At 37.1% G+C, this 22,635-nt stretch overlaps 1 protein-coding gene across 3 annotated transcripts in view; it reads right to left on the bottom strand.

The window, feature by feature from the left end:
- The window catches only part of LOC308551343 (histone deacetylase 8), a 309,470-nt gene that overhangs the window by 173,341 nt on the left and 113,494 nt on the right, over positions 1-22,635 (bottom strand). For all 3 annotated transcript variants that reach the window (XM_081125815.1, XM_081125813.1, XM_081125814.1), the window contains 2 exons: positions 9,288-9,460; positions 6,643-6,737 (listed from right to left, as the gene is read on the bottom strand). In XM_081125815.1, coding sequence (XP_080981941.1) covers positions 6,643-6,737; positions 9,288-9,460 — 268 coding nt within the window. The remainder of the gene's footprint in view (positions 1-6,642; positions 6,738-9,287; positions 9,461-22,635) is intronic.

Here is a 22,635-nt window from a genome sequence, read left to right as displayed (position 1 = left end):
ACCCCAGAGCAACCACACAAAAAACAAAAGAGAAAAGTTATAGCTAATAGGGAAATAAAGGAGATAAATGAAATCCTAAAAAAAAATTTACTTAATTCAAAAGAAGGCAGGAAAATAGAAAGGAACAAATGGGACAAATAAAAGAACAGATGGGACAAATAGAAAGAAAAGAACAGATGGGACAAATAGAAAACAAATAGGAAGATGGATTTAAACCCAAACATATAAATAATTTACTTAAAGGTAAGTGGTCTAGGTACCCCAACAAAAAGGCAAAGATTGTCAAAATGGATAAAAAATCAGGACTCAACCATATACTGTCTATAAGAAAAACAATTTAAATCTGAAGCTACAAATAGGTTAAAAGAAAGGACAGAAAAAGATATACCCCACAAATAATAATCATAAGAAACAGGTGAGACAATATTAAAATCAAACAAAGTAGACTTCATTACAAGGAATATTACTAGAGATAAAGAGGTATATTTCATAATAATAAAGGGTCACGTCATCAAGAACATATAACAATCTTAAATATGTACACATCTAACAACAAAGCTTCAAAACTACATGAAGTTCAAACCAATACAACTAAAAAGAAAAATAGCCAAATCCAAAATCATGATTAGAGATTTTAATTCTCTCAGCAATTGGCAGAATAAGCACATAGAAAATCAGGTATATAGAAGACATAAACAACAGTCTTAACCATCCTGACCTAATTGATTTGCTCTCCAATAACAGCAAAATACACATTCTTTGCAAATCACACATGAAACATTCAACAACACAAACCATATATTGGGTGGTAAAACAAATTTCAATAAATATAAAAGTACTGAAATCATGCAAAGTATGTTACCTGAGCACAACAAAATTGAATTAAAATGAATATAAATAGAAAAATATCTGGAAAATCCTCAAATATTTGAAATAATTTAGAAAACCAATGCTTCTAAATAACTCATCAGTCAAAGAAGAAAATTAGAAAATATTTTGAACAAAATTAAAATGACAACAGCACATCAAAATTTGTGGGATGCAGCTAAAGCTGTGCTTAGATGAAAATTCATAGCATAAAATGTTTATATTGGAAAAGAGGAAATGTTTAAAATCAATGAACTTAATTTATATCATAAACTAGAAGAAGAACTAAAAATCAATACAAAGTAGAAGGAAATAAATAAAGATATGAGAGAAAATAATGGAATATAAAAGAGAAAAATAAAGTCAATGAAACTAAAAGCTGGTTCTTTGAGAAAAAACACAACAAACTACAGTTCAATAAAACTGATAAACCACAAGCTAAAATGATCAAGAAAAAAAAGGACAGAAATTAACAATACTAGGAACGAAAGGGTGGATATCACTATAGCTCCTACAGACATTAAAAGAATAATAAGGGAATATTATGAGTGAATTTGCAAATTCCTTGAAAACAAATAATCAACATGGAAGCAAGAAGAAACAGAAAATATGAATAGCCATATAACTATTAAATAAAATTCATAATTAAAAACCTTCCCATGAAGAAAATTCCAGGCTTGATGTTTTCACTGGTGAATTCTTTCAAACATTTAAGTAAGACAGTAGAAATTTTACATAAAGTCTTTCAGAAAATAGAGGAGGCAGGGATATTTCCCAAGTCATTTTATAAGAACAGCATTGCCCTGATATTAAAACCAGACAAAGACATTACAAGAAAAGAAAACAACAGGTTAACATCCCTTGCCAACATAGACACAAAATTCCTTGACCAAAATTTCAGCAAACTAAATCCAGCAATATATAAGAGGATAACATACCATGGCCAAAGAGGGTTTAACCCAGAAATGCAAGGTCAGTTTAACATCAAAATAAAGCAGCAATTAATGCAATTTACTATATTAACACAATAAGAGGACACTATAAGATCATTTCAATAGATGAAGAAAAAGCATTTGACAAAATCCAATACTCATTTGTGAGAATAATTCTCAGTAAATTAGGAATAATTTCTCAACCTAATAAAGGACATTAAAAAAAAACAAAAACAAAAACCCTGCAGCTAACATCACACTTCATAGTGAAAGATTAAGTGCTTTTGTCCTTTGATTGGAAACAAGAAAAGGATGTTCACTCTCATCACTTCTATTCAACATTGCATTGGAGGTCTCACTCGTGTAATACGGCAAGAAAAAGAAATAAAAGGCACGAAGATTATAAAAGAATAAGTAAAACTCTCTTTATTCACAGATAACATGTTTGTATACATGGAACATGCTAAGAAATCTACAAAAAAGCTACTAGTGCTAATGAGTTTAGCAAAGTTGCATTATTCAAGATCAATATAAAAAATCAATTGCACTTCTATATTCTAGCAACAAACAAATGGAAACTGAGACTTAGAATACCATTTATAATGCCACCAAAATCATGAAATACTTAGGGATAAATTTAACAAAATTTGTACATGACCTATTTGCTGAAAAAAATAAATAAAAAATTGAAATTAAACAATTAAATGAAAAGATATAGCAAATTCATAGGTTGAAATATTAAATATTGTTAAAATGTTATTTCTCCCCAAATCAAGCTATAGATTCAGTGTAATCTACAGATTGCACTGTAGGGCTATTTTACATTAGCAACATATATTTGTATATACATCAACTTAATTCTTTTCAATGGCTACATATATTCCCTTATATGAATGAGGCATAGTTTATCTAACAGTCCATCAAAAGTGGCTGGCTAAGTAAATATTTTTTTCTTCACTAAATTTTATTTATAAACCTATGTGACGATTCAGGTATATATATATAGCTGATATATCTGTATATATGTATAAATATACATACATATGAGTAAACAATATAATATAATTGCCTTATTTTAGATCGTAGGATCCAAATAGTATTACTGGATTACAGAAGATTCTGATATATAATAGCTCATAAGCCTTATTACATGGAGTGGATGATTTGCTAAATTAGCCATGCACTGGTGATTTTATATGGGACCCCATGCCACTTTTTGGATTTCCCTATGGTAAAGACATCTGGGCCAGTCATATGGGCAGGCTCTATTCCTCTCAGCTTTCCTAGCTGGGCCCAATGCTTCTTCCAGCTGGGACTGCTTCCTTATTCCACGCCTAGCTGGCCAACCTGGCTCCCCAATTCTTGGGCTGGGACTAACTCCCTGACCACTGGCTTTATGGCATCACTAGTTTTGTATCTCATGAGGGTTATGATTAAAATCTCACCACTAATCATTTCTAATATTTGTGCTGGGCTTGCCTTCCCAAGTCCCTTCCCTTCATTTGGCAATCTAGCATTTTACAATGGACACATCTGTTTCCTACAGCTGGTATCGACCTGGAATTCTTGCAAAGAATAGGTAGCTGCTACTAGGGTTAAACTGTTCCCAGAAAAAGGCTAGATTATGTACCCAATTCTTCCACCTTAAAAATAGAAGTTTTTCATTGTGAATGCTGAGACACGTATTACTCTCACTCACTCACTCACTCACTCACTCACTCACTCACTCACTCACTCATTTATTCAGTTGTTCATTCAATGAATGAATGAATGAACTAGGTGGGTGGTTAACACTCTGCTAGTCATTGAGGGGGAACGCAATCAAAGCACGAATGACCAAATGAATGGTGTAGACTACATGTTTTAGGAGTGTACCTGAACCTCTTAGCAGATTTGCCTTTCTCAAGTCTCTCCCTTTGCAATCTATCTTCCTCGCTCTACCAAGTGAGCTTTCTAAAAACCAATGCTCATCTGCTTTCACAGAAAAAAGTGAAGTTCTTTAATGTAGCATTCATGGGTCTTCATTATCTGTCTCCAATTTCCACTCAAGCCTTTATCTTTCCCATTCTTTCTCATAGGACCCATGTTCTACTATTATATCAAACTTCTCAGTGGTCCCATGAGGCACCAGGTTCTTTCCAATCTCTGTTCCCTTTGCCTAGAATGCCTTTCCCACTTCTTTACCTGGAAAACTCCCAGTCAATCACCTCCAGCCTTCAGTTCAAAGTTTTTTGTTGGTTTTTTCAAAGTTTTGATGAAACATTTCATCTATGCTTCTCATCTGTCCTGGATTTGAGCACATTATTCTGTTGCCTTTATTGGATGATGAGATTTTTGAGGGCATTGCTTCTATCTTGTTAGTCTCTGTATCTCTGAATCTAGGTCTGAATAGGGCCTGGCAGGTAGTAGGCACCCAAGGTATATTTGTTAAATGAATGAAGAAACATGTAACAAATAAATGCAAAGGAAGAGCTGAAAGGGTTTTGGTATATTTAGGTAAGGGATTATTAAAGGCATAAGGCTTGAAGCTGGATCTAGGAAGACAGTAGAGAGGTAGGGGAAAGGCATTTGGAAGAGGATGAGGATTATTACCCCAGGAGACAGAACAAAAGCCCAAGACTGAGAGTGAAGATAATGAGGGAGTCAGCCAGACTGTGGTTGAGTGATGCACTGTCTTGACCTTGTTAGTGACTATATCTCTCAAATATATTTTCAGCTTCTGGAGGGCAGGGTATTTTGTACACTCCTTTGTGTCCTATTTATATTTGAAGCACATCTCCATAACCATTGTTCCTACTGTCTTGTGGTTCTTATCTGCTCTGTAATATAATTATTTGTGTATCTACATATTCCCCCAGCACTTATACTGTCCACCTTCCTTGCTGCTTGAAGTAGGGGACGAGGTCTTGGTGTTTTTGCATCTTCCAAGATACTTAGCATGATGCCTGGCACACAATGGGTGCTCAATAAATATTTTTTGATCTACCATTTGTTGATCTGATTACAGAGGACCACAAGCGTATTTGTGTGCAACTGTGTATTGTGGCACAAAACTTATATATATGCCTTCACACTGTGTAGTCTATGTTTGGCAATTTTCATGAAAATATTATCTTATTAAACTTGGAAGACTGTCACTTCAATTTTTTTATTTGTTCCTTCTTGGACGACTCACATCTCTAATACCAGAAAGATATGAGAGAAGGAATTCAAAGAAGGTTTGAACAAATTTATAAATGGCAAAGTCATAAATGTCTGATTATAAGAAGTTGTTAGGAACATGCAAAGGGGAAGGAGAAATTTTAGATTTCAAAGGTGCCTATCATGTGCCAAGAACTGTGTTAGGCACTTGACATACATTGTACCTCATTTAATCTGGCAGAATATGTCAAAGTAAAGATGGGCCTGTCTGTCTATATGGCCAAACCTACACTTACTGAGGCACATTGCTTCCCCAGGTACCAGAGGCAGTGTTCATTTTTATTAAAATTTTATCAACCTTTTAAGACAGAGGAATCTATGGATTTGCATTGTTTCCTAGGAACAGAACACATTCTCAATTCAGGCTCCTATATGCTTAAAAATCTTTTTTGACAAAACTTGATCAATTTTTAAAGTCTCAGTGCTTTAAATTATAACGTAATCTGAGATATTCCCACAGCAATAACAATAATTACATTTGTTCACAAATTTGTTTGCTTACCTTTATTTTTCATAAAGCTTCCAAGTACTGAATAAAGGTAAGTCAAGTCAAGGAAAGAAACTTCTATTAACCCTGACACCAGCAAATTGTCTCAAATTATAGTTTGCCTTCTAATTTGTATTCTAGAGACACTGAGTGTTTTTTCTGAGATACATATTATACCTCATCTGTGGTTAGAAGAAAATTTTAAGGAAACTAGTTTAAGTTGTTTCTAATTAAAAAAAAAATAATAGTAACTTTCAAAAACATAATGCTCCTAAGTGGACAGCTTCTGCATCTGGGAAGAATCAAAACATTATAACCAAAGTACCATCTCTGCACCTTGGGAATTGGCTTGAGAAAGTTGGGAGGCAGGTATTGGTTCATTATTATAAAGTCACACAGTCTAAGGCCTGCTGCTACACATCCCAATCTGTGATAACATGCTTCCTGCTAGGTGTGGAGGTAAGGTGGGAAGAGAAGGGATACACCTTTGGGTAAAGGATTGTCAGCACACTCACAGGTCCCAGATAGCTTTCTATTAACCTGTTTTGGGAAAACTAGAACAGGTATCTTTGCTTTGGAAAACATAAAGCACATCTCATATGATTAAAGAAAATGGTGAGGGTTCAAACGGCATGGTTCACATTTTGAATGGTCCCGCCACTATCACTGAAAAACACCAGACCTGTCTTTTTGGTGATTATGTGTTTCTTAAATTTCACAATAGCCAAAGGAAATTGAGAGACCAAGACTACCACCAAAGAACATAGGTGTGACATACTGCCTATGGGACTTTTTAAAGATAGACAAAAACCCAGCTTATACATATAGAAAAGTGCCCCTTATTTTTCAAGGTAGGGGATGAAAATATGCACATATTCCAAAGAGTTCTTTGTGTGAATAGGTGACCCCTTCCCACAGTCTCTGTAATTAATTGAGAAATTAAAGTTGGTTGGCCTTTGAGATCTCTTGTAAGAAAGGCAGAAGGTCTTGGATATTTTGGAACAAGAGTCCACTATTCTGCCAAGACAGTGTGTTATTGTTATTGGAGTGTCTCTCAACAAAACGGTATTGAGTAGTGAGGACATGATTTTGATTAGGTGGAATGACTCAGCTCTTCCTCTTAAAGAAGAGAGGACTTGTCAGAGCCTTACTTACCTCATGATCTGGGATCTCAGAGGATAGTGTTTTTCCTAGGATGACCCCGGTCAAGTATGTCCAGCATCGAGCTGTGTTGGCAAGGTTATAGCCTCCTGTCTCCACCAAGAATTGTGAAGTTAGGAAAGAATAGTCACAAAACAGCAGGAGAGGGAAGGGGGGTAAGGAGAGAAAAATGTTTTAATAAAAGACAACTTCAACTTGCAGAATTTCAACCAAGTATCTCCTTATATTTTTAAACCACCTAGTAGTCGGACTTCAGTGGACCAGCCAGACCATGCACAGTGTGAAACTGGGAAGTTCAAGGCCTATGAAGATGAAAAAGGTTCTAGTCTCAGAACAAATATGCACCTGAGCTCTCAATTGACTCTAAGCTCCTCAATTCCATCAAGAGTCATCGGCAAGAATGAGATCCCTGGAACCTGGATCTCTTGAAGTGACCTACCTAACGTAAAGGTTTCTGTGATAAATTTTGCAACAATTCTATAAAATGACTGCTGGATGTGGTTTGCATGTTAAATCTATTGGCAGATGTAGCCCTACATACATCCAGGAAAGAGAAAAGAAAAATGCTAAAGAAACAGACTTCCTTCTTTTATTATCAGCATTCCTTTTCTCCACAAAATGCAGGCCTAGTAGCAGAGATCAAAGAAAACGAGATAAGGAAGGGACTGTTGATTCACACTTTGATCTATCTCATCAGGTCCTGTCATGGTCACCCAGAAGCCATATTATACTGGCTAATAATCAGCATCTTTTTGTTCTGAATAGATGTGTTCTGCCATGCAAGCATCAGAACATTAGCCTTTAACTAAATTCCAAAAGTGTAAGGATAAAATGGAATGATTTCCTAACCTCAATGCAGCCCGAGGGAAATCAAATTTAGTCTATTTTAGGTAGGGTAACCATGACATTTATCATCCAAAATGGTACAGTTTTAAAGGTAAAAGGGGACACTATTTGTAATTACACTGGGATAACACGTATAAATTGGGACATATGGTCACCCATTTCTTGAGTCTTTCTATTCCTTGAAAGGTCAGGGAGGCTGGGGCTTCTGGACTATGTTTTTTAGGCCTCAATAAGGTCCACAGAAGCTTGGGCTGTGGCCACCTCCACAAATTGTTTATGTGTTATTGGCAGTTGAAAATTTAAGTGAAATAGTATAGGTATTACTTTAAACAGTCTTGATGTGGAAAATCTAAATTTCTAAGGTTGACTTATTGGGTGTGATTATTTGATTTCAAAAAAATCACTATAGGTTGTTTTTTTTTTTTTTTACACTCTGAAGTTTAAGATACTTGATGATGGAATTACCAGATACTCAGTATGGACTACCTCAGTCTCACTATAGGTTTTAAGTAATAGTTCTCACTAGTGTACATACAATATGATTTCCAAAAATTCCATTTATGCACAGGCATTTTCAGGAATACACATATTTCAAAAGCCAAAACTTTGGACTGAGGAAGCTAAGAGGCTTTAAAAATGGTAAATAAAGGCTGTAGCCTCAAACAAAAGTTGAATTCGCACAGATATATGTTGTGGAAAGGCCTTTGTTTTCTTCTCTCCTAACTGTACTTGTATCATAATCACCATTCTTTGTGCCATTAAGGAAAGTAGTATGTCACACAATACTTATCAATTTTATCTTTTCCCTGAGTTGAAGTTAATACATCTTTTTCTGGCTTTTTATAAGAGGTTGTCTCTTGTAAGCACCTTTAATTTTGAGTCCTCTAGAGTTTGAGGCTGCCAAAGGACCAGGCTTGTGTATTAGCATGGATGCTCACTCATATTCATAAGACCTTCCCACGATCTCCTCTAATTTTGTTTTTTACAACAGGTTGGCAGAACAACAAACTATTAGCTGTTCCATAATACACACTTTTTAAGCTCAGTCTAACTTGACCATGTTATTTTAACACATTGACACATTCATCCAATAAAATAAAGATTGTGCCAAACAGATAGAAGATTCTAAGCAAGGATTCTTCAAAGGTAGTTGAGGTTGTGAAAGGTGCCTTTCACAGATGTGTAAATGCTTCTATTGAACAGACTCAGCTTTCTGTTGGCTAAGTAATACAAAACATCAGTACACACTGAGGGCAAAGATGTCCAAAAGACCCTACCTCTCTCCATTTTACTTCACTGTAACAAATCCATGCTTTTTCAGGGGGGTGGGAGACAGAAGTAATTCCTGATTTCAGCTTAGGCTTAAGGAATTCACATGTTTACAACATATATTTGAGTAGGGTTATAATTTTAGTGGTATGTTTCTATATTATTATTATTAGAACTGGGAATCAAAGACTACACTGAGAAAAGATGGATCAAAGTCCACTATCAACATTCTCTATTCTTAATAAGATCTGGTGTCACCTTTAACCCAAAGACCTAAGCTTCAGGAACTGAACATTTACTTCAGAGTGCCAAGGAGTGGATGCATATGCCAAACTGAGCAGAAGTGTGTCAGAGCACTTACTTATACTGAACTGTGAAGGTGGCAGAATTCACTGACTCAGGCTTCTGGACCACAGGCAGGTTGATATTATCTAATCTAATTAAGTCAAGTTTTCCTCAGTGTCAATAAATTAAATGTAGAGGAAGGTCAACAAATTCTCCTGGTGACCTTCCTTTGTACTCACCTCCTCCCAAAATGAGCGTTGCCAATTGCCACTGGAGGATGTACTTAAGACACCTGCCAATTCCCACTGGAGTCATGTTAAAGGAGCACATGGGATCCCCAGCTATTGTATCAGCGCCCAGCTGTAAGACCACCGCTTTGGGATTAAAGGCTATGTATACCTCCTTTAATACACTGTAGAAAAGAGAAAGAATACAAAATGTCAGAATATGATAGGTCAGTTTGCTCTTACCTATCACTGCTCTAGGGGTGGTGATGGTGGTAGAGCCAATGGGAGGTATAGTTGAATCAGGAAATACTGAAGGAAAAAAAAAAATCCAACTTATCAAACTCATCAAACTTTCCACCTAAAAAGGGTGAATCACACTGTATGTAAATTATACCACAGTAAACCAACTTATTTAAAAATTCTATCCACTTCCATCCTCAAGGACCAAATTTGTCCTGAGTTTCAGAATTCAGACTTCCTTGACACTTTCATATTAATTTAACTTCAACAGCCATAGTACACAGTGTACACATTTACTCCATTTTACAATCTGGGAAAATAAGTCATATATATTGACTAGTTACTAAGGATTACTTCTCATAATTAAGACTGTCAACATACTTTGAGCTTATCACCTAGTTATTACTGGAGGCTGGTGAAGAGAATTATATGCTTTGAAAGCATAAACATTATCAGCTTACTTTTTATTATGCTAAAGGACTACTGGGTTACGAAATGCAGCCCTCTCCAATTAATTCGTAACAAGAGTATTATAGGGAAGGGAACTACAACTGATCCAAAATTATAAATCTGAAAGCAGCCTAAAGAACAAATTGTAGTGGGTAGGAATGAGCATAATTTTGGGTAGAATCATTCAATGCCATCAAGTCAACCTAACAGCTTTTTTTCAAGTTAGAAAAGGAAGTTGTTAATGTGACAAATGACCTTAGTCAGGTTTCCAGTATTCTCATTAATTGAACACTGACAATGTCCAGAATGCATTCCTAGGAGTTATAAGGTCCCTGCTCTCAAGGGGCTTACAATCTAGTTCCTAGACAAAACATATACCCGTACTCAAGGGCCTGAGTAACTCTCACAGAGACATATAAACATGTGCAAATTAACATACTTCAGAGTTGAGAAAAAGCAGAGTCAAAAAGTGATTAAAAATGCTGGGGTTAATATCCTTTCATAGTCAACATGTCAAATTATACCAGTGAAGCAAAAACAGAAAAATCCAAGATCCTTCTGAAACTGCAAAAAGAATTCAGGGATATAAAACACCGATTTCTCAAACTCATATGTAACGAGGGCATTGAAACTATTGAAAAGTGCTCAGTTGCACAGACATTCTTTGACTCAAAGGACAGTTTTGTTTTGATTTCTCATCTATGCAGGCAAATATTGAGTGATTGTGGAGATTATAAGAATATTATAAAACTTAAGACATACGATACTCAATATAGGAATACTCAGGTCTATCCTCTTTTTCATGTGCTTATCTCCTGGGTGCAGAGGAATGATATGCCACCAAGAAGGCATACCATTTTTGGCCTTACATACAACAACAAAAATCAAATTTCCTAAGCATTATTTTTCAGCAACACCAATACTTATCTCATACTTTTCCAATGGCTCCCATTTTAGCAAAAAGAGTATTGGGGAGGTAAGAAAGACTAATACTTTCTCATTCATTCTTTCCCTCAGTTTGCACACATTAACTGAGTGTCCTCTGTATGTTCAGCATAAAACTGTGCCAGAAGTTGCAGGAACAAAGATGAATGTGGCACAGTTCTTATCTTCATGTGCCTCAGAACAGAAGGGAAGACTCAGACTATGTCAATAAATAAAAATACAATGATAAATGAAGTATCAGAGATGGCACAGAGGAGAGAGTAATAAACTTTTCCAGATGATGTCAGAAAAGGCTTTACAGGAGTACTTCTTGACTTAGGTCTTAAAAGATGAGAAAAACTATCATGAGTCACCTATCAAAATGGCTAAAATGAAAAATAGTAATAACATCAATTGCTGGTGAGGATGTGGAAAAAACAATATCACACATACATTGTGGGTGGGAATATAAAATCATATACATAGCCACTCTGGAAAGTCCTTTAGCTTTTCCCATCAAAACTAAAAGTAGACTTACCATATGATCCAGCAATTGCATTCTTGGGCGTTTATTCAAAAGAAATTAAGACTTATTTTCATATAGGAACTTGTACATAAATGTTCATAGCAGCTTTATTTGTAACAATCCAAACTTGAAACAACTAAGATATACTTCAACAAGTGAATAGTTAAACTGTGGTACATCCATACTATTGGAATATTGCTCATCAATAAAAAGAAACAAACTACTGATACACGTAAAACAACTTGGATGGATCTCAAGGGAATTATGCTGGGTGAACAAGGCCAATTCCCAAATCTATAATGCATGATTACACTTATATACCATTTGTGAAATAATAATTAGAGGGATGGAGAACAGATTAGTGGTTTCTAGGAGTTAGGGATGGGTGTAGTTGCATGACAGAGCCTTGTGGTGATGGTACAGTTTTGTATCTTTTTTAAAAAAATTATTATATCTTTATTGGTTTCAGAGAGAGGAAGGGAGAGGGAGAGAGAGAAACATCAATGATGAGAGAGTCATTGATAGGCTGCCTCCTGCACGCCCCCTACTGGGGACCGAGACTGCAACCTGGGCACATGCCCTGACCAGAAATTGAACTGGTATCTCCTGGATCATAGGTCGATGGCTCAATGGCTGAGCCATGCTGGCCAGGCTACAGTTCTGTATCTTGGTATGGAAGTAGTTTTGGTTATACAAAGCCACATAGACACACACACAGACACACACAGACACACACAGACACACAGACACACACACACAGACACACACAGACACACACACACCAGTACATGTATAACTGGTGAAAAGTGAATGAGCTCTATGGATTGTACCAATGTCAACTTCTTGATTTTGATATTGTGCTATAATTGTGCATGATGTCAACATTGGAGGAGGGTTGAGGAAGGGTGCAAGGGACTTCCCTCTACATTTCTTTGCAACCTCCTGTTAATCAATGATTATCTAGAAATAAAAGTAAATAAAAGATTAGGATGGGTAGAGAAAAGGATAATTAGAAACTTTGAAAAAGGTAGGGTATTTTGTATACAGTACACATGTCAAAGCAACTAGAAATGAGGACAGCTTACAGAGTGCTATATGGTGGGCATTTTTAAATTCAAGACTGGAAGTTTTGATTTGGTTTGATGGTCAAATGGGAGCCACTGGAAAAGTATGAGATAAGTAGTGGTGTTGCTGAAAAATAATGCTTAGGAAATTTGATTTTTGTTATTGCATGTAAGGCAAAAGAGAGAGTCTGGAGACAGGGGGATTAACAAAAAGGGTATCGAAATATTCTAGGCACAAGAGCAACAGGAAGCAAGGTAGGCCAATTGGGAAAAACCTGAGAGGGCTCAGTGACAGATTGGGTGGAGGGTGTCAAAGGGGAAAACACACCATGCGCATTCCTCCTGAATTCACAGGAAGAGGAAAGAGAAATTGAAATATTCCTTTCCCCACTGCTACTTCCAAATCCAATATTCTTACTTGTCATCAACCTCTTCTTTGAGGTCAATGTCACTTGCTTACACTACTCAAATATTATGAAATTTCTTACCTATATACCTATAATGTACTCTTTCACCTCCCTAGAGGATTTTAGCACCTAGTTCACAATTTTTCTGTCTCTCCCTTTCCTTCCCATCATTCTCTGCAGTTCATTATCTATCCACTCACTAAAACCTTTTTTCTCTCTGCATTGTTTTTAATTAAATTTATTGTGATGACAGTGGTTAAAATCAAATAGGTTTAGTGTGTACAATTCTATAATAGATCATCTGTATATTGTATGTTCACCACCCCAGGTTAAGTCCTCCCTTTACCCTCTTCTCCCTCCCGCCACCCTTTTCCTTCTGGTTATCACCATACTATTGTCTGTCTATGAGGGTTTTTCCCTTAATCCCTTTACCTTTGTCACTCAGTCCCCCCAACCCCCCTCCCCTCTGACAGCTGTCAGTCTGTTCTCTGTACCTATGAGTCTGTTTCTATTTTGTTTGTTAGTTTATTTTGTTCCTTAGATTTCACATATAAGTGAAACCATATGGTACTTGTCTTTCTCTGACTTGCTTATTTCACTCAGAATAATGCTTTCCAGGTCTATCCATGCTGTCATAAAAGGTAAGATGGCCTTCTTTTCCAAGTCCCTCACTCACTGAAACCGTGATTCAAGCGCCTACTTTCCCTATGCTAGGCACTAGAGATATAGAAACAAGTAAGACCCAAGGAGCTTATGGTCCATTAGGGGAAGAAGACAGGAAAACAAATAACTATGATGTTATAATACTAACTCTTTCCTTCCTTCCTTCCTTCCTTCCTTCCTTCCTTCCTTCCTTCCTTCCTTCCTTCCTTCCTTCCTTCCTCCCTCCCTCCCTCCCTCCCTTCCTCCCTCCCTCCCTTCAACAAACATTGAATGAACGCCTATTATATATCAGGCACTAGGTTGGACAATGGGTTTACGTTATTGAATAAGTGAGATTCACCCTGCTAATTCTCTGACATTACAGTTTCTTCACTTCTTTAAAAAAAAATCTTTATTGATTTCAGAGAGAGGAAGAGATAGGAAGAGAGAGATAGAAACATCAATGATGAGAGAGTCATTGATCGGCTGCCTCCTGCAAGCCCCCGACTAGGGATCGAACCCGCAACCCGGGAATGTGCCCTGACAGGGAATCGAACCCCAATCGCCCGGATCCCAGGTCAACGCTCAACTGCTGAGCTACGCATGGCTGGGCCAGTTTCTTCACTTTTTGAACAGTGCTGTCCAAGTGAACTCTGCTTTGGTTATCCCTAGGCATAGCCATACTGTGAGGCCTGGTAAGAAAGCAGTTGGAATTGTTTCATTTCTAGGACCGTGAACTCTGAGCTACATTTTCTGTACACAATGTTCTATCCTTTCATGTTTCCCTCATTGATTTTTCTCTTTATTCTAATTATGACTCTTTTTTTCTAGTCTTCCTGCTATTTTCAAAGACTACAGGCCTATCTTTTGACCTTGCTTCACTACTCATTTTGGAGAAAATGGTTAATCATTTCAAAAACTCCTACTAGCATACTTAATTCCCTCACACCTTTGTCATTTTTGCCTTGTCAATCCTTAAGCCCTTGGATAAACCACACTGTCAGAATTTTCTGCTCTCTTCTGCTGAAGGAAGCTGAGAAATCAAATCAATTGCCTCCTCTACAGTTTGTGCTTATAACTTCAACAAATTCCATAAACATTTACTGAGTGACTGATATGTGCCATTCACTCTTGGCAATCTTTAGCTTCACCTCCAATTGGTAAACAATTTCTTGCAATATCTAGTCTATTTTTAAAAAAATACAAATATAATGAATATATTCTTCATGCTAAAAATAAAATATGAAAGTCTATCAAATAAAAGTGAAAAATTACCCCCTCTCCATTACCACTCCCTCTCCAAAGGTAACTGCTGACCAGCTCAGTCAGGTATGAGGCAGAATGTCAGATGTTTAATTTTCTAGATCAAATTTTTTCTGCCTCATACTTGACTGAGTTGGTTGAAAGAATGTGCAATAAATGGCTTCCTCTACCTCTTTTCTTTACTTGAAAATGTCTTCTCTCATAGTCCTCCTCTTCCTTGAGGCTAAATTCTCCACCTGAGTACTAGATCCTCTTTCCTGTCCCTCTAAGGGCCATCTATCACTGAAGAGCTCTTTATTACATCATTAGTTTCTGCCTTTCTATTGATTCTGTTCTTTTAGGTCACAAGCTGCCCATTTCTTCCTCCCCTTTTTAGCTCTGCCAAATTTACCCACTTTCTGGCCACCTATACGTACTTCTTGCAAACCAGTTTCGGATCTTACTGCTCTCCTGAAACTGTGCTCTTGAAGGGAAAGAGACCTTTGGGTCATGAAATCCAAACACCTTTTCTCTGTTACTGTTTCATCTTCTCAGAAGGAACTGATCCTTGATACTAAGAAATCTGCAGTTGACTATCAGTGGCTAAAGCTCAATTAAGAAATAAGTTTTAAAAATACTTTTTTAGCCTGGCCAGTGTTGCTTAGTGGTTGAGTGTTGACCCATGAACCAGGCTGTCATGGTTTGATTCCTGGTCAGGGCACATGCCTGGGTTGCAGGCTCAATCCCCAGTAGGGGGTGTGCAGGAGGCAGCCTATTGATGATTATCTCTCATCATTGATGTTTCTCTCTCTCCCTCTCCCTTCCTCTCTCTGAAATCAATAAAAACATATTTAAAAATAAAAAATATATATTTTTAAAAAGCAACTTTATTGATGTTCACATACCATACAATTCCCTCCTTTAAAGTGTACAATTCAACAGCTTTAAGTATATACAGAGTTGTGCAACCATCATCACAATGAATTTTAGAACATTTTCATCACCCCCAAAAGAAACCTTATACCCATTAGAAACTACTAACCATTCCCACCATTCTTCGATCCCCCAGCCCATGGCAACCACTAATCTACTTTATATCTATTTGTCTAATCTAACTTTTATATAAACGTGGCCTTTTCTGATTTGCTTCTTTCACTTATAATGTTTTCAAGGTTTATCCATGTTGTAGCATGTATCAGTACTTCATTCCCTTTTCTGGCTAAATAATATTCCATTGTTTGTACATACCACATTTTCTTGATCAGTAAAAGGACATTTGGGTTATTTCTACTATTGGGCACATATGAAAAATGCTGCTATGGATATTTGTGTACAAGTTTTTGTCTGGACAAATTTTCGTATCTCTTGGGTATATACCTACGAGTAGAATTGCTGGGTCATATGGTAATTCTATGGTTAATCTTTTGAGGAACTACCAGACTGTTTTCCACAGCAGCTGTACCATCTTACTTTCCCACCAGCAGTGTATGAGGGTTCCAATTCTTCCATATCTTTGCCAACATTTTTTATTTTCTGGTTTATAAAAATTATTATTATAGCTATCCTAGGGGATGTAAGGTGGTATCTTACTGTAGTTTTGATTTGCATTTAACTGGTGACTAATGATGTTGATTATGCTTTCATGTGTTTTTTGGCCATTTGTTTATCTTTTGTAGAGCAATGTCTATGCAAGTCCTTTGCCCATTTTAAAATTGGGTCATTTGTCTTTTTAATATTGTTTTGTTTATATGTTCTAAATATAAGTCCCTTATCAGATACATGATTTGCAAAAATTTTTCTCACATTCTATAGGTTGTCTTTCACTTTCTTGATAGTGTCCTTTGAAGCATAAAATTTTTAAATTTTGATGAAATCCAATTTATCTATTTTTTCTATTGTTGCTTGTGCTTTTGGTGTCATATCTAAGGTAATGAAGATCTACATCTATGTTTTCTTCTAAGAGTTTTATCTCTTATATTTAGAGTATATAGACTTAATTTTAGTATATTGTATGAGGTACAGGTCCAAATTCATTCTTTTGCATGCTGATATCCAGTTGTCCCAGCACCATTTGTTGAAAAGATTTCCCCATTTAATTGTATTAATACCCTTTGTGTAAAATCAATTGATTGTACATATTTCTGGATTCTGAACTCTATTCCATTATTCTATATGTCTATCCTTATGCCAGCAACACAATGTCTTGATTATAGTAGCTTTGTTGTAAGTTTTGAAGGTGGGAAGTGTGAGTCTTACAACCTTGCTCTTTCTTTTCAAGTTTGTTTTGGCTATTTTGGATTGGAGTTCCATATAAATTTTGGGATCAGCTTGTCAATTTCTACAAAGTAGGCTGTAACTTAAAGCTCCATTTTGACCATGCTGAACTTGTTACCTTACCTTCTCCTCTATACCTCATCTCTGCTAATGATACCCCATCCTTTCAATCATCCACGTTCAAAACTTTGAGGCTCTTTCTGATTCCTCCCTTTCCCTCTTCTTCTGCAGTTGCCAGTCTTGTACCAATGTCTCGCCCATTCCCCCTTCTTCACTCCCACTGCAGTACTCTAACTTAGCCCTTATGGTCTCTTTTGCGGATTCCAACAGCTTCCTAATTAATTTGCTGCCTCAAGCCTCTTACCTCTCCAATGCATCACATACACACTATCATTAGATTAATTTTCCTTAGGGGTGATTATGATCAAGTCACTTCTTTAATGAAAAACCTTCAATATCCCCCCATTTTCTTTAGATAACGCTTAAAATTCTTAGCCTATGATTCAAAGTCCTTCATGATCGGACTCCAGCCTACCTTTGTATCTTATTATTTAATAACTGCTTAACCCATATTATTCTGTAGGCGAACTGAACTGTCCATGGTTCACCTCACTCACCTTGCACTTGTTTTAAAAATTTTTTTAATCCTCATCTGAGAATATTTTTTCATTGCTTTTCAGAGAAAGTGGAAGGGAGGAGGGAGGGAGAGAGGGAAGGAGGGGGAAAGGGAGAGGGAGAGGGAGAGGGAGAGGGAGAGGGAGAGGGAGAGGGAGAGGGAGAGAGAGGGAGAGAGAGAGAGAGAGAGAGAGAGAGAGAGAGAGAGAGAGAGAGAAATCAATGTGAGAGACACATCGACTGGTTGCCTCCTGCACATGCCCTGACCAGGAGCGGGGAGCGAACCTGCAAGCCAGGTACGTGCCCTTGACCAGGAATTGAATCTGTGACCCTTCGATGCGTGAGCTGACACTCTAACCTCTGAGCCACACCAGCCAGCCAGGGTATTTTTTTTTTTTTAATCTTTACCCAAGGATATATTTTTATTGATTTTAGAGAGAAGGGAAGGGAGAGAGAGAGAGAAACATTGATTAGACTGACTCCCATACGTGCCCTGACCTGGGATTAAACTTGAAACCTAGGTATGTACCCTGACCAGGAATCAAACCTACAACCTTTTGGTGTACAGGATGATGCTCCAACCAACTGAGCCATCCGGCCAGGGTGCACTTTCTTATAAGTATGTTTTTTTCTCGTGTACTTCCTTGTGTCTGAAAGTCACCTTTTTGCATGTCTACATCATATCTATTCTTTAATGGCTAGCTCATGTTCCATCTCTTTCATGAATAAAAATTGATAATAATGATAACTAGCATTTATTGAGCACTTTATTCAAAACAGCATTGTTTTATGCACTTTACATGTATTAGCTCACTTGACTCTCATATCAATTTATAAATAGGTATTATTACTAATTCTATCTTACAGGTGGAGAAACAGCAGCACAGAGAGCTTGAGAAATCCGTAGGAGATCACACAGCCATTGAGTGGCAGAGCTAGTATTTGAACATAGGCAGCCTGGCACCAGAATCATGCTCTGAACCACTCCAATATACCTGCTTCCATGACTTACTGAGTTACTATGCATGAGGTGCTTGTGTCAGCCACTTTACACATATTATTTTGTATTACAGCTGTAGCAGCCACAGTGTTATTATTTTTTGAGTGTTTATCTTTCAGGGCAAGCTCTGATCATATTATTCCCTCATTCTAAAACCTTCAGAGCTCCCCAAATGCTTACAGAATATAGTACAAATTTTCATAGCTAAGCATTCCAGCTCCTGCATGATATGATTCCCACCCACTTTTCTAATCTTCTTTGCAACTTGTCCCTCTCATGCACTTTACAGTCCAGCCAAAATAAGCCACAGCTCTTCTTTGTACATAGCTCATCCTCTCCTTCTCTAAACTCTCTGTATATTTAAACTTGACCCAGATTTTATAAACACATACACATTCACACACTTTGTAAAGATAACTACCTTTTAGAAACCAGATCAAATATCATCTCCCAATTAAGCTTTTTTTCTGAAATATTTTCTTCCTTTGAGTGCCCACAGCATTTTACCTCTTATGGTTCTTATAACTTTCCACATTTTATTTTATTCAAATGCATGTGAATATGAATATAAATGTATATCTCTCTATGTATCTGTAATTTCAATATCTCCACTGACTTCCTTGAGGGTGGAATCAATACTTTATACATAGTAGGCATTCAATAAATAATCATTAAATAAATAAATGAATAAAATAGCACTCCAGATTGCTTTTTGGAAAGTTTCCCTACCATTGTTACAGTTTTCTACACTGCAAATCATTGATTTTAGGTTGTGATAAAGTATAAAATCTCTTACCCAGAAAGGAGGGGGAGGACAAGCATCTCATTACACTACATTGGTAACTTCCCTATAAACACACAAGATATTAATTCGAAATGCAGTTTTTCTTGATGAGAAACCTGATCTCTTAGTATTCAGCTGCCTGGTTTTCAGACAAGGCTATGCAAATGAGGAACAGAGGCTGTGGCAGCTGTTTCTATAGTCCTTACTTTGGCGGAAGGTGGTTAGGATAAAAGCCAGGGGTGATGACATTAATGACGCTTTTAGATAAAAGGAAAAGCCCAAGAACCAAATTATAGAGTTAACCTTCTTTCTTTTATTCCATCGGGGTCGACGACAGCTTCCACCGTGTGTCTTGAGATGATTCACTGTTGCCACTTTACCTCTAATACCAGGGCAATGGGATGCCAGAGATGGCGTTACAGTTATCCTTAATCAGTGCTGGTGGCAGGATGTGGTAATTCAAACTTGTCCCTCTAGCTAGATCTTTGATCTGTGTAAGCTCCCAGCAGGTTCTGTCTCCTGACTTCGGGCTTGCAAACCAGCTTAGACCAGCCTTATCATCTTTGTTTTCCAACAAGCCTCTCAGCATCCTCTAGAGACTTCATCAACAGAGATTAAATAAATGAGGAATTCAAAGTTGAAAAACTAAGAAGGATAGGATATAGAAGGAGAATAGAGAGAAATATGTGTTACTAATGCTGTGACCTCCCAAGGTCAGCCTGAGAAAAGTTATTGCCAACAGCAAAGCCTTTACTACAATATAAATTTTAAACCTACTGTATTGGATGGGACTCAGAGGGAGATTCTGTTAAGGACCCAAAGTATCACCTATCAGTCCCAAATAGGAGCTCTTCAACTTTTTATAGGTGTTTTCTCAAAATTCTCTCAATTTTATCTCGACCTAGGGACTGCTGACTTATTCTGCAAAAACTCAACCTGCCAGGGGATGCAGCATATGGTAAATGCCTCAGTGATTCCCGAGTGTCTATTACAAATGGTTCAGGGACGCAGGAAATTCAAGGGCGGTCACTGTGGTAAGGATGATGTTTCATTTTGTGTGGGGCCAGGGGTGTCTCTTGGACATATCCAGAAGACATCTTATTTCCTATAAGTTTGTGTTTCTATTTTTAGCATAAACAAGCTGTACTGGTCCCATTAACATCTTTAGTACAAGAAACAAAAACAAAACAAAAACCCAATAGACACACACAAAAACCCCCTCAAACTCCTAAACCCCCAAACAATCTTCACATTGCTTTTGCTGTTTTAATTTTCGAGATGTAGTTACTTAACATTTTATAGGAGCATCTTTTCTCTCATTGCTGAGTCCATTATATGAAAACATAGATTCTAATTGGCATCTCTTTGTAACATGCCTTGTAGTAAGTAATTCTACTCATCAATTATATATCACCTTGGCAACAAAAAGGGCTGTATACTATTTTTAGTTTGTTATTACTTATCTCTTTACCTCTTTGAAGTAAACTATTCTCATTTACACAGGAGAAAGTGAGTCATCCAGAATTAAAGGACCTTACCAGTGGCCTAGACTGAATCATCAGAGCTGGAATTGGAACACTAATTCTAATTCCAATCCAGTGCTCTTTTCACTAAACCTCACTGCTCTTTGGATTTTATCATTCTGAAAGGCCAGAGGCCCTAGCAAGCAGAGTGTATATTATTTGGACAGGGCTTAGGGCAGGCCGAGAGGCAGGCTGGTTTGGAGAAATAAGCTTAAAAAAACAACAACAAACAAAATAAAAGAAGACTTAAAGAATATGCATCCTAAGGCCAGCTGCATTAATGACTCTTTGATTGGTGGTAGGTCATTTCACTGTTCTGAAACCACTAGGACCACTCCCCATAGCACAGATCGCATTCTACTCTGTGTCACATTATTTGGGTATGTGTCTCACCCATCCCCTTTGCAGCTTCCACAACATGGAGTTCAGGGAAAACACTGCACCTGGGGTCAGACAAAGTTAGATGCAGTGCTTGAGCAACTTGGACAAATAACTTCACTTCTCTGAACCTTGGTTTCCTTCTCTGTAAAACAAGAATATTCTCTCCCTCACAGGGTTATTGTGAGGATTAACTGATACAACATTTGCAAAAGTCTTCTCCCAACACCAGTCACATAGCAAGCACTTCCTTAATGTTGAATGAATAAATGAATGGCCTTAAGAAGTCAGGTCCTTGGAGTGCTATGTTAATTCTTTTAAATTTTTTTTGAAGGGCATGATAGTTTATTTTAAAAAACTGTACCATGCTGACCTTAATGACCAGCATATACTTTACGATGGCTTTTCTCTTAGACAGTAACATCACAGTCTTCTATACACTGAAATGTTTCAATAGGAGCAAGAACATTAAAGAAGGGAAGATCTCAGATGTGAATGAGCACTAATAATTCTGGTGTCCAACCCCCGAGAATTAATTTAAACCTCCCATGACGTGGTGGCATTATAACACTGTTTTCATGAAGAATGAAAGTCCTCTTTAAGTTGGCAGCATGAACCTGCACTTCCTCTATAATTTAACCTGCATAATTTAGTTGTATAATCTAACCAATGTCCACTGTGACCTGAGCACAATCAGGCCGGACACCTCAGGTCATTTCCAGGCTACCACAGCACAAGTTTAGTCATTTTACTTAAAAAAAAAAAATCAATCAAATCAAACCACCATCAAAATAAAGAGGCAAAGAAAACTCTCATTTTCAAATCATTTGAAAAGCATGTGTCCAATACAGACCGGAACTTAAATGCTGTCATTATAATCTCCCAACTTCTGCCATAAAATTAACATTTACACATATATGGGTTTTGCTTATTAAAGTGTATTTTGCAATCAATGAGAGGAAGTTACTTTTTAGAAAACAATGGATTTGGTTATAGTCCCACACATCTGCAGTAGAGATAACGCTGTGTGATGTTAAATCCGGCTCTACGTTACCTAAGGTGTAAAATTTTGATCAAAATTAAGATGCTCTGACCTTAAAAACTCAACCCATATGAGATTATTTTCAAGAGAAATTGTGCTGTTGAGTAACTGTTTCAATAGTCACCCTCTTCTTTAATCGATGGGACTCACCAACATTTCACACTGACCTCTGACCTCTCACTTACAGGTCACCATTCCAATGCCCAGGGGTTTCTGAGTCAGCTTAGGTCTCACTTCACAAAAACAGTA

This window comes from Miniopterus schreibersii, assembly GCF_964146895.1.
Source record: "Miniopterus schreibersii genome assembly, chromosome: X".
Lineage (NCBI taxonomy): Eukaryota > Metazoa > Chordata > Mammalia > Chiroptera > Miniopteridae > Miniopterus > Miniopterus schreibersii.
Note: the sequence above shows the minus strand (reverse complement) of the source record. Positions and strands in the feature narration are given on the sequence as shown.